At 48.1% G+C, this 16,497-nt stretch overlaps 1 protein-coding gene across 3 annotated transcripts in view; it reads right to left on the bottom strand.

Annotated features, from left to right (window-relative positions):
- NSD1 (nuclear receptor binding SET domain protein 1) overlaps window positions 1-16,497 on the bottom strand; it is a 58,756-nt gene that overhangs the window by 18,505 nt on the left and 23,754 nt on the right. For all 3 annotated transcript variants that reach the window (XM_082771744.1, XM_082771745.1, XM_082771743.1), the window contains exons 6-17: window positions 13,223-13,344; window positions 12,784-13,075; window positions 11,368-11,477; window positions 10,245-10,314; window positions 9,333-9,451; window positions 5,114-5,257; window positions 4,505-4,628; window positions 3,809-4,009; window positions 2,283-2,462; window positions 1,758-1,914; window positions 1,263-1,468; window positions 576-688 (exon numbers count right to left, since the gene is read on the bottom strand). In XM_082771744.1, coding sequence (XP_082627870.1) covers window positions 576-688; window positions 1,263-1,468; window positions 1,758-1,914; window positions 2,283-2,462; window positions 3,809-4,009; window positions 4,505-4,628; window positions 5,114-5,257; window positions 9,333-9,451; window positions 10,245-10,314; window positions 11,368-11,477; window positions 12,784-13,075; window positions 13,223-13,344 — 1,838 coding nt within the window. The remainder of the gene's footprint in view (window positions 1-575; window positions 689-1,262; window positions 1,469-1,757; window positions 1,915-2,282; window positions 2,463-3,808; window positions 4,010-4,504; window positions 4,629-5,113; window positions 5,258-9,332; window positions 9,452-10,244; window positions 10,315-11,367; window positions 11,478-12,783; window positions 13,076-13,222; window positions 13,345-16,497) is intronic.

Below are 16,497 nucleotides of genomic sequence, written 5' to 3' on the forward strand. Positions count from 1 at the left end.
AAAAAGGATGATGTTCCAGCACATATCTGTTCTAGTGTTTCCGTTTAACTGATAAAGAGAAAACAAAAAGAACCAAAACCACCACCAAAAAAAAAAAAACACCCCACAATAGCAGAGATGAAACAAAGATACTGTCACACTCCACTGCGGGTTACCACCCTCCCCTCTGCTCCACTGTACCCTGACCATCTCCTATCCCAAACCACCTTGGAGGCCCGCTTTGCCACCAGTACCACGCAGAATTTGAGCACGCTGGATGGTACCAGCACTCTCCTTTAAGTCCCCAAGGAAGGGACACTGCTCTCACACCACACTGTTGCCACAGAACAGCACGGAGAGGGCCAGATCTGTTCCAGTAAAGCAGAGTACCTCTATCACTGCTGTTCAGCTTGCACACAGCTCTGCAGATACATGAATCGTTTCTGTGGATGGCTGAAGATGCCAAGGGGACCAAAGTAACCTTCAAATGTAGCCAGATGCCCAAACAGTAGAAATGTTTCTGTATACCTGGAAATCACCTGTACCGACAGCTCGGGACTTCTCTTCTGCACCTGCCCCCCCTCACTTGCCCTCACCTTGATGTGTTTGTAGGGAGGAGGTTTCTTGTCATTCTTTTTGTCTTCCTGAAGCTGTCTCAGTTCCTTCTGTGCCTTCAGTTCTTCAAATCTTACCGCAGCTTCGTGAAGAGCTATGTGAAATAACAGCGTGCGTTATGAGCAATTCCCCCTGCTCACACAGAGGAGGGCTGCCAGCATCCACCCAGCACACACAGCTCCCCAGGCAAACCTCCCTGGCAGGATACTTTTAGAGGCAGAGGGTCGCAGGGGGAACAGGACAATGCAGCATGGCAGTCACAGGAGTTACAGTGCCTGTGGATGAAGCAGCATCCAAGCTGTCAGCTAGCTTTGAGTGTTTTGGGGAAGAGCTGTCAGGCAGCTTCAATTCCTAACTCTCAAATGCACTTTTATACAGAGATAGCGACTGGACTAGACACAGGGAAGCTGACAGAGCAACAGCTTGCTCAGAAAGAGGAGCTACATCAGAGCTAGAGAACATTCAAAATCCACACACCCTTGGGCCCTCTCTGTGAGATGAGACCCACAAAAGTTCTAGGCGTACGCAATGATAGATACAGCTCATTCTGCAAATTTAATTCAGCTTTAGCTCTAAAATGGTATTTTTCTTTGTTACAAGAAGATCACTTCTCCAAACAGGAACGAAGAGGAACAGAACACAGACCTCCCCGGATGAAGACAAATTACCTTTCTTGTATATGCCATCCACGCCCTTCCCCATCTTGTCTTTGCTGCTGACGTCTCCTTCCATGTACGGGAACACACGAGCCTGGTGGGTCCACAGGTAATCCTTGGAGCCGAAGAACAGCACAGGGAACTCACCAATGTCATGTTTCATTTTCTGGATGTTGACAGGAATTGTCCTGGGATGGCAAATCTCAGCTGGCCACCACCTACAACAGAGGGAAAGGCATCCAAAACCTCTGACTTCTCCACCTCCCATGGCCTCAGAAGCATGTCACTTCATAGAGACACGGGAAAAAAAAAAACAGGGCTACCAGCAAGGCTCGGGGGAGAAGAGGCTACTAGAGGAAGAAGGCATGCACTTCAGCTGCTACATGCATGCAAAAAAGTCAGAGACTGCTGCACTGTACCCTGCAGAGACAAGCAGCTTTTCCCCTCAATCACCAGGATTACTGCATGAAGAGGGGATAGGGACAAGTCTGTTCTACCTTCACCTACCTGTAGCGCCCAACTTTCACCCAGACTACTTCCTTGTAGTGTGGCTTTTTGCCTGCCTTGCAATCGTTACAATACCAGCTTCCCTCTGGCATCTCAATGTTTAGACACTCACGGTGAAACGCAGCCGGGCACGACTCGCAGCATAAAAGGCTGCCCCCTGCGAAGAAAAGGAGGAGGAATTTATCGAAGTCACTGTGCAGAAGCCCTGGACTACACAATTCTAGACAGAAACTGTTGGGAGAAGGGCACAATGCTCTTCTACAAACCCTTTTCAACAGCTCACGCCCTGCCTGTGCTGCACAAAGAACCCTTCTAAGGATCCTGAAAAAGTCCTAGCCTGAATTTGGACTTAAATTGGATTACATAGGAAGGCAGCCTGTTCTATGCAGTTCTCACCAGCACCCTCTGCACAGGCAAAGCTTCTGCCTGCTATAATGATCTCCTCCCACAGCATTTTTGTTGCTCTTTTGTCATTTTTGTCAGGGCACCACTCGACAGCAGGGCACCCAGTGGGCACCGTCTCACCTTCCGAGCAGACAAAGCACCAGCTGACGTTGACGTGCTCATGGTTGCGGCAGCCCCTCCGTGCAGTGAAGTGGTTGGGGCAGATGATGCTGTTGGAGGCGAGGACCACGGAGCCAGCAGCGAGGCAGAAGTCATTGGAGTGGTACGCTACCGGGCACCGCACGCAGCGCATCAGGCGGCCTGCCATCAGAACGTAGCAGACACATGGTGAATCTCTAAAGGGAACTGAGCTTTCATTTCCTCCCCAAATTAGCCTGTATTGATATTTGAGCTCAAAACAAGCAACCATAGGTGATTTTTGGAAATGGAGATTGGCTTTTAATTTCTACAGACCATCAAAAATGAGTAAAATGAAATATATATATAAATAGATCTGTATTTGTATATAATGTAATAGAAAATCATATTATTTAGAGGTGAAAAGCCTCCTGCATGATATGCAGAAACAGTTCAAGAGTTCACAGACTAGGACTGCTTCCTATCATACACAAATAATTAGTAAATCAGCTCAGACACTAATTACAGAGTGGGTGTTCCAAGTACTTAACTGAATGTAATGAAACCAATCCCCATAGCTTCTGAAAACACTTGCCCTTCCATTTTATCAGATTTTACTCTGAAAGTCCCAAACAGAGAACTTCAAATTGCCTGCAGGCCTAATTCATCCAAGATTTCTCAGCGTCTTTTAGGTTCCTCAAAGGAGGCTTAACAAGGAGAAGAGTTGGAAAGAAAGGGGTAAATCTGACCACTGGAAAGCAACAGCCAGAGGGACACAAGGCAAATATTCAGTGTGGAAGGGATGAGCTACCTAATAGCTTCTTCCATACCAAGTACTGACATGTGGAAGGAAAGAAGAGTAACACAGAGCCTGAGGACAAAAATACAGCTGGTATTATTGCCACTCATCTTAAGATACCAAAGATTTAAAGACAGGCAGTTTTAGAAGCAAACATATAAGGCACTCACATTAAAGTTTTAAGTCTAATCATGTGAGATAAAGGTCAAGGTATTGAGCAAACAGCTCAAATATTTGCCTGAGAAGCTTAAGTGAAGAGTGTCACTACAAAAATTAGCTTGCATTTTAAAGAAAAAAAAAGAAAAAAGAAAAAACAGTATCACAATTTTTACTGTGCTGCTCTCTAATGCCCTTGCCTCAATGGCCACTGCTAAGGATGCACTGTCTGCAGCCCTGGCATAGTGAGAAGTACAAAGAAGAAAGACAAGAGTGTCCACACAGCTCCAGAGGCTTCAAAAATCCAGAGAAGAATGTGATATTGCCAGACGTGCAGGCATCCAAGCGTCTGGACAGACACGCACATTTCAGTTGCTGCGCCTGGCCATCAGGAGTGCTGATGAGCAGCGACCTCACGCACGGACACCACCCCTTCAGCTCCCCCGAGAGAAGCAAACGCTACAGCAAGCACTGTGGTGAGGACAGGAAAACAGCACCGAGAACTAGTGGACCAGGAAAACAAAGAAAAGGCTTCTGCCTGCCTCCCCGGGACCACACCGGAAGATTTCAGTACCTTTAGACGCAGAGATGTTTGCTGGGTTAGCAGCATGACAAGTCATGCATATGTGCAGAGAGCATCGGAAACCCTTGTTCTGCATGACTGTGGGCGGGTATTTCTGTATGCATTCTTCATGGTAATACTTCCCACAGAGCGGCAGCAAGCACCGTTTCACATCTTCCCCGCAGCTCTTGCACACAAAGCAGGTATGGACTCCTGGAGAAAGAGCAGCAGACGGAACACCAGTCATACAGAAAGGCTACACGAAAACCTGTCGCTTCTGCCAGGCTGCGTGGCAGCACAGCACGACTTCCCAGCCTGCTGCTGTACACACCGCAGAGCACAAGTCTGCAGCAGGCTTTTGCCTACAGCTGCAACGTAAGTCCAGACAAAAATAAAATAAAAAATGACCATAGCTGTGATTGCAGGCTGGGGAAAAAAAGAAAAACAAATCAAGAGCCATACTCAGCCTCCTTTGGATGCATCTACCTTGCCACCCTTCTCCACCAGATAAGAATTTCACTTTCTCATCCCCACCCCACGTGCCTGAATCAACAGTAAGATTGATTAGGAAAGGATAATCAAACCAATCACCAAAGGACTGACAGGCAGTTAGTGGCCCTGCTGCTGGCATAGAGCTTCAGCAAAGGAAGCCCCAGGTAGGCAGGCAGGAAACACTCTGCCCTTCTGTGCTCAGGGAAGCTGCTGTACCTGTGGAACACTCGTTGCAGATGAATTTGCCTGTTGGCATCTCGGAGAGCCCAAGGCACTGCAGGTGGAAAGCACCACAGCACTGCGCCTCACACAGCAGCAATTCCCCTGGCTTCTCGCAGATCTGCAGGGGAAGGAAGCACACTGTGAGCTCTGAGCAATCCCTTCCCCAACTCATCCTGGACAGCAATGCTCTGCATGCTGAGCGCAGCTGCCAGCAGAGATTCCTGCAGGAAAAAAAAAGGTTAGTTTGTCTTGTGTCGGTAAGTTCAGGTGGTTTGTGCATCACCACTGCCATTTGCTGTCCCGTCCCCGCTACAACGCATCAGCTAAAAGGAATTGTAAGTCGGTCACATCTCCACAACATCCTTAAACTTTAGGATGAGGCAATCACACAGGAAAGGCTCGATTCAGAACGCTACTGGTTAAAGGGCTGTCAAAGCCCTCAGAACCACACAGCCCCTCAAAGAGCACAAGAAGCTGGTTATTTCAGTAGCGTGCACCTTGAGGCCACCCGGACTTAGCTGGGGGCACGAGGGCATGTCAGCACTCACGTGGAAAATCTCTGGGAGTACTGAAGTTTCAAAGAGGTCTCCTCAAGGACACTACCTGGCACACATTCTCCTTGAGAGCTGCTCCTCCTCCACGCTCCCCCTGTATCTTTTTGGATGAAGGCACTCCATGGTCATTCTCAGACCCCTCTTCATTTCCCTCTTTAGGGCTTGTAGCAGTCCCATGACCCGATGTCTCCCCCTTTAAAAAGAAATTCAAAATTAGGGCCGTGTATCCTACACAGCCTTGCAAGACAGGACACTGCCTTGCAAACTACACATTCAGCCATCGAGCACATACAAGTTTGGCAGTCAGTGCTACCCACCCTGGAGAGAACGCCCCCCACATGGTTCTACCAAAAGACTTGCAATAAAGGAAAGGAAAAGCTCTTTAGTTCGTTAGATCATTTGAAATACACAGTGAACAAAACTATTTTTCTGTGCATAACCCTCTTTGAGGAAAGGAAGTCACAGCTGAGGAAGAACAGTATTCATTGAAACATATCAGGCAGGTTTGCATAGTCTGAAAATCATGCCCACCAATGCCAGAGAAGCATCCTGTGTGCTGATGTCTGCTTGTACTAGAAATGCAAATGAAAGAGTGAAATTTTTTTTTGTTTGTTTTTAAATCCCAGCTCACTGCAGACAGCTGAGTGATCTCAGTGCATAGCTACAGTGTCTTTTTGATCCAAGATCCTCCTTGGGTCAAAAAGCCATGTTTACTGCATGCCCTGAAAAAAAAAAAACTGCACTTCAAAGACCTTGTTAGGAATTCAAACTCCTAGCAAGAGCAGCAACCACCACTCATCCCCTGGAGCATGCTCAATGCCAGGTGGACAACTAATGACGACGAGAGGGATCTTTGCACCACTTTCTGTCCATGAGAATACCATCCTCATCTGAGCTGTGGTGCCACTAAAGCTTGCAGGCTCAACTGAACACTCTGAGCACGTTATTAGTCTGGGCAAAACAAACGCTGGGGAAGCTTTATGTCCTTAAGATGGAAGAACATGGAGCTGGTATTCTTGTCAGGTAGTGATGCTTCCTTTGCTTGATTTTTCAGTCCTTGAATCCATCAGCATGTTTTCACTTGGGAACCTTTTCAAACCACGTGGACCAATGATGCACTGACAGCGTATTAAAGCACACAATACAAACATGAGTGGTGTAAGTTCGCTTTATTGAGCACAAAACAAGAAAACTCCCAGCTACAAACTAGTGCCAATCACACGTCCAGCGTACACCTTACACACCATCGTTACAGACATGCCGGAAGGCTGGCAGTGATGCAGCCCTCAGGAATTCTGTGAAGGAGCACGTCACTTGCTGCCATCCTAGCCCTGGCAGGTGGAAGGGGAAGGAAAAGGTCTACAGCTCTGGTAAAACCACTTGCTAACAACACAACAGCTGCCTTTGCCTCTACACACAATGGCACCTGAAGTGCTACCTAGGTACTTCTGCTCCTGCTAGGAATTTCTGCTAGGAAGGGCGCAGTCTGCCACAAGACAGCCCGCTGGCTCAGCCACTTGATTTGGCTCCTGGAATGCTCCAGGAGCAGCACCAGGGACCAGCATCCCAGGGACTGGTTACAGCTCAGGTCCTCCTAATTCCTACATAGGTGCTCCCTCTTCTGCTCAGCTCAGCAGTGACCTCAGGGTTGCAGGGGTCACTGTAAGGAAGAACAAGAGCAGGGTTAATCAGCTACTCGTGTGGGTAAACAGCTTCAGCTACAGCTTCTGTTTGTGCTGGGGTCAGTGCTGCAGACACAAAGTAAGTTTGGCCTCTCTTGTGGTCGCTGAGGACCCTTCCAGAGGGACAGGAAATTGGCTAACGACCACCATCCCTCCTGTGGTAATGGCACTAGCTTCCCACTAGTTTCTAGGTGGTTTTGGAAGGAGGCAGGGGAGACATCCAGATTTGCCACAGCCAGAGGTATGAGGGATTCAGAACTGGTCCGTCCTTCTGGCTGCTTTCTACCATGGCTGCCAGGACTGCTTGTTATGAACCCAGGCCATGTTTCACATGTCAATGGAATGACAGACTGAAAGGCACCTCGAGTTACATAACATGAACCAGCAACCCTCAGAGCTGAAAATATTTGCTATTCGCAAGGATCTTAACAACTGGCCCCAGACAGCCCAGTGTGGCAGAGCATGCTACAACCCTCATCTTTTCAGCCTCAAGCCATCCTATTTAGTTCCACAAATACCTGGCCAACCCGTACATTTAACATGTCAGGGACCTTAGCCTTATTTTTTAATCAGTCCTCCCAGAAACACACAAGGAATGGGATGTCAGAACTGGGCAGGATGGGCAAGGCCAGGTATTTGTGCTCTGCGAACAGGGAGAAGGGAGATCACCATCCATCACTCAGAAGAACCTGTCACACTGTTCCCACTCTTTCCCCTACCCAATGTGAGCACTGTGAAGCTACATACCTCCTACAGAGGGCAGGTCTCATCTTGGGTCTTCTTCCAGAGCTATTTCTGCTGTCGTATCTGGCATAAAAGCCTGGCCTGTTCTTTGGCACAGCCTGACCTTGGCACACAACCTTGACCACCACTTCAACAGTATTTTCCATCCTGTTCTCTTGGGCTCTTGCTGCCCGGATGTTGCCAACTTGCATTCCTGGCTCCACAGACAGGCAAGGGCAGAGAAAACTGCCCAGTTCAGCCCAGGTAGACAGACTTTCCTCTGCCCTCTGAAAGCAGCTGGATCCAAGGCTTCAGGGTGCTGCACCATCAGAACACGTATTTCTTCTAGCAGCATTCAGGAGAAAGTGAGGTTCCTTGCCAGGTGTGTGGACGGTCGCTTAGGGACCAGTGTGGTCTGAATTCCAAGTGGAAGTGTAATTCCATCTCCACAGCACCCCAATACTCACCTATGCACTCTCCTAAGCCAAGGGGTGAACACTCCCCACACTGGCTCCAGAGACACAATCATGAAAATGGATGCTGGGAAAAGGTGCCGAGTGTTGGCGTTACATGACTTCAGGTACCCAACACAGATGTATGTCTAAGGCTGGAGGCAGTTAAGACTCCCTGGACTTCTCTGCAGTGAGCGTGGCATTCAGAGCCGTGGCCTAGCTACCCTGCTGCTCTGAACTGCCCCCTCACTTCTTCGCTACAAAAGGTGTGCAGAGAATTTGCTGGCTCTGAACTGAGCCGGCCTCTTACAGGGTGCCTAACAGCAGACAGTGTTAACTACCCCCCAGCATTGGCAAAGATATTTGTACAGGCTTCTTTGAAACATGATTCCAGGTGAGCACACTTCAGAAACAAGTGACCAGTGCTCTTCAAGCAGCACGGGAAGGCTTGCAGGGCCCTGAGGTATTACCCCAAACTTTATCACCCCCGTCAGAAATGCTTTTCAAACAGCAGTAGCAGCAGACAGCAGGGTAGCTGGCACTGCTCAGACAACTGGTGTGACGTTTGTGCTCTGCTGGAAGCTGTATAACAACAACAAATATAACAATATATGTCTATAATTGGCTCCTGAAATACATACTGACTATCCTGACAGAACAGCCTGCTGCTGAACCTGGGCCACTGGAAGTGAGAGGCGATGCTGAGAGAGGCCCGGAGGTGTCCCGCCTCTCTCAGGAAAAGTCTTGCTTCCCCTACACTTGGTGATACCTGGCTCACTCCTAAAAGGCAAAACGTGCTTGTCAGAGATATTTGTATGCCAGCTCTGCTAGGATGCAGTAGAAGGGAGTTGCCCCAATTATCCCTTTCTGCTGGATGGCAGAATGTAATCAGAGGCTCCTACGAGCAGACACAGACAGTCCCCCGTCCCATCCCCCCCCCAAGCCCTCCGATGCAGCTCTTAGCTCACCCTAGCAAGCAGGGCAAGTGCAAGAAGGGGTTGAAGTCCACAATCCAGTGCTTGTGTTTCATACTGGTGTGTAAAACGGCAAGATACCCACACCAGAAGACAAGACCTTTTACAGCAATTAGGTCTTCTGAGGTGCAAAGCAAGATGCCAGGCTAACCCTGGTCCTGTCAGATCAGAACAGACTCTCTCCTGGAGAATTAGCTGAATAGCAGCTTAAAAATTGAGCCCAAGTTAAGCAGCCATCACAAAATAGTTACTTAATCAAGGTGATACCTTCAGCTTCAACCCCAGCTCATGCAACTGCATCAGGGGCACAAAGTCCCATCTGACACACCGATTTCATTCAGCCAGCCAAAGACTACTTGGCCTAGGCTCTGCACAGCACCCTGAGAAGTAGCAGAGAGGTTACAGGGATGAGAGAGTGTAGGAAAACCCAAGAGTACCTCAGAATGTGGGGTCTCCCCCAGCCCTTCCCCGTTTTTCTCCTTCTTGGAATGCATTGCAACAGAGGGATGGCGCTGTCTCTTCCGCTTCCGTTGCTTCTCCAAGACCTTTTCAGGAGCTGGGGTGTGACAAAGACCATTCAAGAAAAATGCAAAAATCACAATCTGCCTGCTTTCTGCAGGCCCACCATCAGCTTCTACACTCTGACTGCTTCAGGCTGGTTGCCATTGTTTTGGAAGGCACGTGGCCTGGGGCGATGCAAGCCTGCCTCCAAGGCAGTCTGTCCTTTGTCCTGCAGCCATCAGAGGACCTGGACAACACTGACCCACCCTGAATTCTCAGTCTGAATTCTTTTGCTGAGCTGAGGAATATCCTTACTGACTTATCCTGAGACAGCCCCCCAGACAAAAAGGAAGTGCTACCAACACAAAGCCATCATTGCTATTGAAATGCTGATAATTATCTCCTCCCACCACCGTGAAACAGAAATCTCATGTTGACACCAATGTGATTAATATAAAGGCCCATGGGGGAGGGAACGCAGTGCAACTGCACAATCCTCCATGGAACACCACTGTTGAGCCTGGGCACAGCACGCCATCAGGCAAAATGTGCAGTGGCACAGCACCTGTGGTGATGAGTTTCCTTCAACCACTCAAAGTAAGAATGAAAATTTAATATCTTCCAGTGGAAATATGAAGCTAACACCTCCACTTTCCCTAAGGAAGTCAAAGATATAATGACACCTTTCACAAGCAATTGCTGTACCTGTTTCTTCCGCCACTGCCTCAGCAGTACTTTCTAAGAGCCTTCCTAAGACACGTAAGCCCCTACACACACAGCTCTCTCTAAAGCCACGGGCACTGATCCACATGGCATCAGTCTACCCCTGCTGCCCTGTCTTCACTTACCTTCTCCCAGGTCCGAGAAGTGGGCTGGCGAGTACAGTTCAGAGCTGTCGCTCTCCGAAGGACCAGTGCCCTACAAATACACAAGAGACAATTCAGCAGAGGCAAATCAGAGATGCACGTTCCTCAGCCTTTTACAAGGGACTGCAATTCTCATTTCAGATCATGAATTCATCAATGATTATCAGCATTACAAGATGACACTTGGTTTGTGTCTGATAGATCCCACATAGAAAAGGCATTCCTCCTTGCACAGAGACCGATGAGCCTCATGTTCACCAGCATCCCCCGCTCTTTCCTGAGCTCTCCCAAAAAGGCTGCTAACACCCCGTAAGCTGCTGGGAATACACTCCTGGTTTCACATTTGTTACGGAGCCTAAGACTGAATTACACGCTGGCTTCTGCATTACTGCAACCATGCTGACTGTGCCACAGAGAGAACAAGAAAAACAACAACACTTATTAATTCACCTGAGAAACAATGATGGGTCTTGTGCATGTGCAATGCCTGACATAACTCTGGTCTTTTTTTTTTCCTCCAAATGATGCTACTGAATATTGAGTATTTTTAAAAGAAAATGCTATTTTCTGCTCAACTGCATCAAGCACTGCATCCCATATGTGATACAACTCAAACCTCCATCCAGCTACAAGTTCTGCACTTACTTACCATGTGCCAGCCCAGTTGGGAGTGTAACAAAGGAAATACTATGCAGAGGAAATCTGACAGAAAAGGAGAAAGCCTTGGTCCAAGCTCGAGTTACACCGTAACATAACAGGGATTCCCTGTGACAGAAAAGCTCTGCCCAGAACATTTCTGTTCACACCTTCCCAACCAGTATCCAGATGACTCATTTTTCCATAGGAATCAATGGAGAGCGGAGACTTTACAGCCAAGAATTCCCCAGTCCTCATTACAAGTGGGGAGGGGTGGGGAACACCTCTGTATTTAGCAGATTTCTTCATCATAACACAGCAACCAGCACCTTTGGGAAGGGTGGACCCTCACTCCTGGGCCCCAGCCAACAAAAACCACAGCCCACTGCACTGTGCCTCTCATTCAGCGGGCTCTGGTGTCTGGACTCATTTTCTATCAGACTTTCAAAAGCACTGGAAGGAAAAATACCTTCTTTGGGGGAGTCCACTCCTCCTTCTTTGGCATAAAGGCAGTGTCCAAATCATTGGATTCCAAGAGCTTTTTAGTGGGCTTCCTTTGACGTTTGCTCTCAAAGTTTCCTGCAATAAAGTCCTTCTCGTTAGATAAATGCAAATTTTCTTAATTTCAGTCACACTACGACCATTAAGCAAATACCAGCCAACAGTTCAAACCAATCCAATTCACCTCATCTTTTGTATCACAAGCTCCTTGTGCAAGAATGCCAATTACCTGCATACTTTACATAAAAACGGACCTCCATTTGGACCTCTTTCCAGAAGATGATTCCAGAAGAATCCAATCCTACCCACTGACAGATCCAGCCGCGCTTCCTCCCACACCACTCTCACCAGTGCTCTTGCTGCATAGAGTAAACAGGCTAAAGGCCATGCTCCCAGTTAAAACCACCTGTTAAGAGACGACTCGAGCAAAGTAGCTGAAAGCTGCGTTGGCTTCTTGCTAGGCTTTTTGCTGGCCCTTGGGAACAACAAGGTGCTAGATGTGGGCAACAGTAAAAACTTACAATGACCAGGAAATTGTGATGCTATGAGTGCAAGACACTCCAGAGAAACGGCCTACTACCCACCCTACCCTGTTCATCTGCTTCTTTCATCAGCCTTGGCTATGTCCTTCCTACGGCACACGCCTCTGCACAGATACCAGAGACATCAGACACCTAACGGAGGACAACACGTCATCGTTCAAGGCAAGCCTCTGCCCACAGCTTGGGCGCTGTGTGCTTAGCAAGACGCGAGCTTTCTCACAAGTGGGAAGAGAAATGCAACCCCTGCATGCTGGATGTTGGCTCCGCAGTGTGCTGTTCTCCTGCACATCCAGCCTCAGGTACACATTCCCAGTTTTCCTTCCTTTAATCATTGCCATCTTTCCATTTCCATCTGACACCCACAGCACCCTGGTCCCAGAAATAGCAGGCTAACTGACCTCTCAGTGACTATACCTCTCTCTACACACTTGGTTTATTATGATACACATTTATATTTATTATATTTATTAAATGTGTGTATATACACACACCATTTACTGTTTCTATAAACAAAACACTTTAGGAAAATTTACACACCAACAGAAACAGCATTCTCTACATGTTTACAAAGCCAGAACACCAGGGCCTTGACCCTGGTCACACCTTTACACAGAACAGTAAAAGCAGAAGATAATCAGGCACCTCGCTGTGTAACACACTTCACCTGCCCTCTCCTTTCCCAGCACCAGTAGTAGTCTCTGAATGAATCAAAGCACAATAAACAAACCAATAACCAAACAGATCAGCAGTTACTAACCTTTTAACTTGGACTGAAGCAACATTTCCACTGAACTTGTGACACATTCGCTTACAGGAGCAGAATCACACAACCTCCCACTTACCCGATTTCAGGAATCTCTCCTCTGCATCTGGAGAAGCAGAAACTTCAGAAACATCTGAGGAAGATAGCACGAGCTCTGGAAAATCAGAAGGTCCTTCTAGAAGTTGGTGAGTGGGATCAGTGGAATGGGATCCTAGTTCTGAGAAGGAGCACTCTGCTTCAAGAATGGGAGGGGACTCTTTGGTTGAAGATGGAGTTGAAATCAAAGGGCTCGGCCCCCGCTGGGTGTCTCTGTCAGGACTGCACTGTGCAGGAAGACCTCCTTCAAATTCAGACCTCGCCACAGAGTTCACCTAGCGTAGCGAAACACGGTGGTGAAAACATTTGCCCTGCACAGCCTTGTAGACAGCAAGGACGCTCAGCAAGCAAGAACACAGCAAAAGCACGTGAACTGGAGCCCAAAAGCACGAGACACGAAGAGCACATTTGCCTTAACCTACCTTTTGCAACTGCTCCTGGACTTTCTTTGACTTTTTCTTGGGTGCAAATAAGTGATCATATTCTTCTGCATATTCCAGAAGCCGTTTACTTGGCTTTCTAAGGCGTTTCCTCTCTGAATGTACTAAGAAAAAGGAAAGCAGCTTCAAGACTGTGTTTCTGAGAAGATCACAAGACAAATTCTCCTCAAGATCTGCAGGCAATAGCTGCTCCTGCCTTTTCTCTTCTGCAGGCTCCATGTGGAAGAGCCCCAGTACTTCTTTCTCTTTGATACTGCCTTATCATTTGGAGCTTCGCGTTTCCAGAAGCCTGACATAACGAGTGAGATTTTTAAAGCCTTCAAGCACTTCAGGTGAGAAATTAAACATTAGCTATCTGACTGAGAGGCTCCTAGGAATTTCATCCAACATCTTAAACAAACGACATTTATCCTTCACGCAGTACTCTTACGAAACCTAACACCTGTTAGAAGCTCAGATTCTCTCTACTTTTCCTGTTAACCAAACTCCCTCGGGTTTAAGTGCAGGGACACAGGAAAGCTCTGCTTTCCCTAACACCGCTCAGCCACCAGCCTGACTCCTTCCCTTCGCCTCCTCCCCAGCCCATCTTCTCACAGGTTTCAAGAGCCCTGCATTCCCCAGCTGCCTCTGCCAGCCTGTTTATTCCCTTTGCCTCCCCACAATACGTTCTACACCGAGACCAGGATGACGAGGGAGCAACCCATCCTCCCCAGAGACTGCGAGCTGCTCAAAGGCTCGGATGCCTTTTTCTTTACACTTGCACAACAGTGTCACAAGGGAAAAGCCTGGCAGTCGGGATTTCCCCAGTACCAACCTCACTGCTCACTCTCACAACACCCAGCTCACAGCAAGCTCCGGAGGAGAGCTCCGATACCATCGTACTCAGCAATCTCTACTCAGCAAGCTGCACAAGCAAGACGGTGCAAGTTTCTGTCACTTTCTCACTTTCTCAAATACCTTGGACTTTCCCCTTCACTAGTTTCTGGAGTTATCATCACAGCAGTTCTAGTCACAGGAACGTTTGTGGTCTCCTGGGAGCTTATGAACAAACACTAAACATGCTGTTCTTTACTCCTCTTCCCGGCTGGAAGGTGGGTTTTTCTTCTTTGTCCAGACACGTTTCACGGAAAAGCATTCCAGTGCAACAAGGGATGTTGGACGAGACTGCTACACTTCACTGGGGCTTTGTGGTTAAACAAGCACAGAAGTGTCAAACTTGGCCAAAAGAGAAGAAAGGAACTTTTTTTTTTTTCCCCAAACACAACTATTCTCAGCTGCTATTAACCCTCTGCACAGGTGTCTAAGTGAGAGCCACATTGCAGCACATACCCAGCTCCAGGCTGAGCACCTTCACCAGGTGACTCCTGAGCCTCACAGCCACCCAGCAGGGCACACAGCGCTGTACCAGGAAGGGTGGCTTCACTGCAGTTTTTTCCCCTTGAAGTGAACCCTGTACAAAAATCCTATACGCAGTCTGATGCGTATAGGATTATGGCAAATAATGGCAAATGACATACTTTAAAGAGATATTATTTGTATATTTTCAGTCACAAATGCTTCCTATCATCCATCATTTCTGCCTTACTTGCTCACCATTTCTGCCCTCCTCACTCGACACCCCACTCACTACAAGTTTTGCAGCAGAAAGATGCCGGATGTTGCCACTTGGCTACGATGAGGACTTGTATAGTTTGAGCTGAGTGGAAATTACACGGTGGTGAATGCAATCTTTTGTGGCCCCTTACATGTCTGCCTGCGGAGGAGGATTAGTCACATCGTCTCAAAGCACTGGCAAAGAGAGGAAGCCCGTTCTCTTCTCTAAGTGGCAGCTCTAACCTCCAGCACCGTTCTCTCTGCTTTCTGTATAACTGGCCTGCTCCAACACAAAGCAGGACCAGTTTCCACTGACGGACCTTTTCCAGCACTCACCCACTCCCTGCCCATCCCGCACTAGGGACACCACAGCAGCCCAGACAGCTCCTCACGCACAGAGGCTCCGGCGCCTCCTTACAGCACATTTCTGGAGGAAAACTTCAGGTGTGCTTCGAGGCTGGTGTGCTACCGAGGGCAGAGGAACCAGATTACACTACAGCTGCTGATCTGCCACTTCTGCAAGCAAACCCAGGCCCACACGCCGTCCCTGCACTGCTCTCTGGCCTCCTCCCCCAGGCCTGCCCCACGGGGCAGGTTCTCCCAGCACTGCTGCCTCGTGTCAGCTCCTCTCGATCTCTCTCTGCAGACTTGCACCTTCACCTTGCTTAGCAAGGTGCTGGGATGCTTCAATGACAAAACCATCAGGAAGCCAAGAGAATCCAGTGGTGTCTTTGTGTAAAGCAGGAGCTCGCTTCAGGCTGCGGCCTGGCCCCTCCACACAGCCCCATCCCAGCACAAAGCTCATCTCTCCGCTTCCTCTGGGAGGATTTCAGTCCTCAAAAACACACAGCCAGAGCAGGCAGTGAGCGCTTCAGCTTGCTGTGGTTTCAAAACACAACTTTTACCCAGTGCAGCACACCCTATGGGCCCCTCTTTCTTTTTCCCACTCCAACCTTAGCTATTCATAAGAAATTTGCCCAGATCCCTGTGGGAGAGGCAGGGCTGTGGTGCCCTGAAGCATCCTTCTTCCGAGCTGACCTCCCTTTGGACGAGGCTGCCTTACTTCCACATGCCATATTCCAGACCCACCTCCTCCCAGACTCCCTGGCAACTTTCCCATCCTATCTTCTCCCTTTTATTTTTATCCCTCAGGCAGCCCCACAAATGTTGTGAATTAGGAAATCTGTGCAGTTCCCCGATTCATTATTAGCAACTAATAAACCTCACACTGAAATAAAAATAAACAAGACATTGTCTTGATGAAACACTATAGACATAGTCTCTTTGACTTGTCCCAAGTCAAACAGCATGAAGTGAAAAAAGGGGGGAAGGAGAGAGATCTTTTTTATGATCCATTTCCTACAACTTTCTAGAGCTATTTATCCAGCTAAGACCAAGCACGTGACTAAGGGAGACAGTATGAAGGTGTTAAGTTAAAGGATAAAAATCCTAAGTTTGGAAAGATCAACGTTTTATCTTTCAGTGTACAGGAACTAATCATTTGTTAAATATATAAGTTTTCTAACCAAAAGCTAATCAAAATCCTGAAGTCACACCAGCTTCTTTGTTCTCCGTGCTGACAGAGAACCCAAAAACAACACAACACTTGTTCTTCAGCTCACAGATATATACACGCCTCCATGTTGTCAAACAGCCCAAAAATC

The sequence above is a fragment of the Aythya marila genome (assembly GCF_965140915.1).
Source record: "Aythya marila genome assembly, chromosome: 14".
Taxonomy (NCBI): Eukaryota; Metazoa; Chordata; class Aves; order Anseriformes; family Anatidae; genus Aythya; species Aythya marila.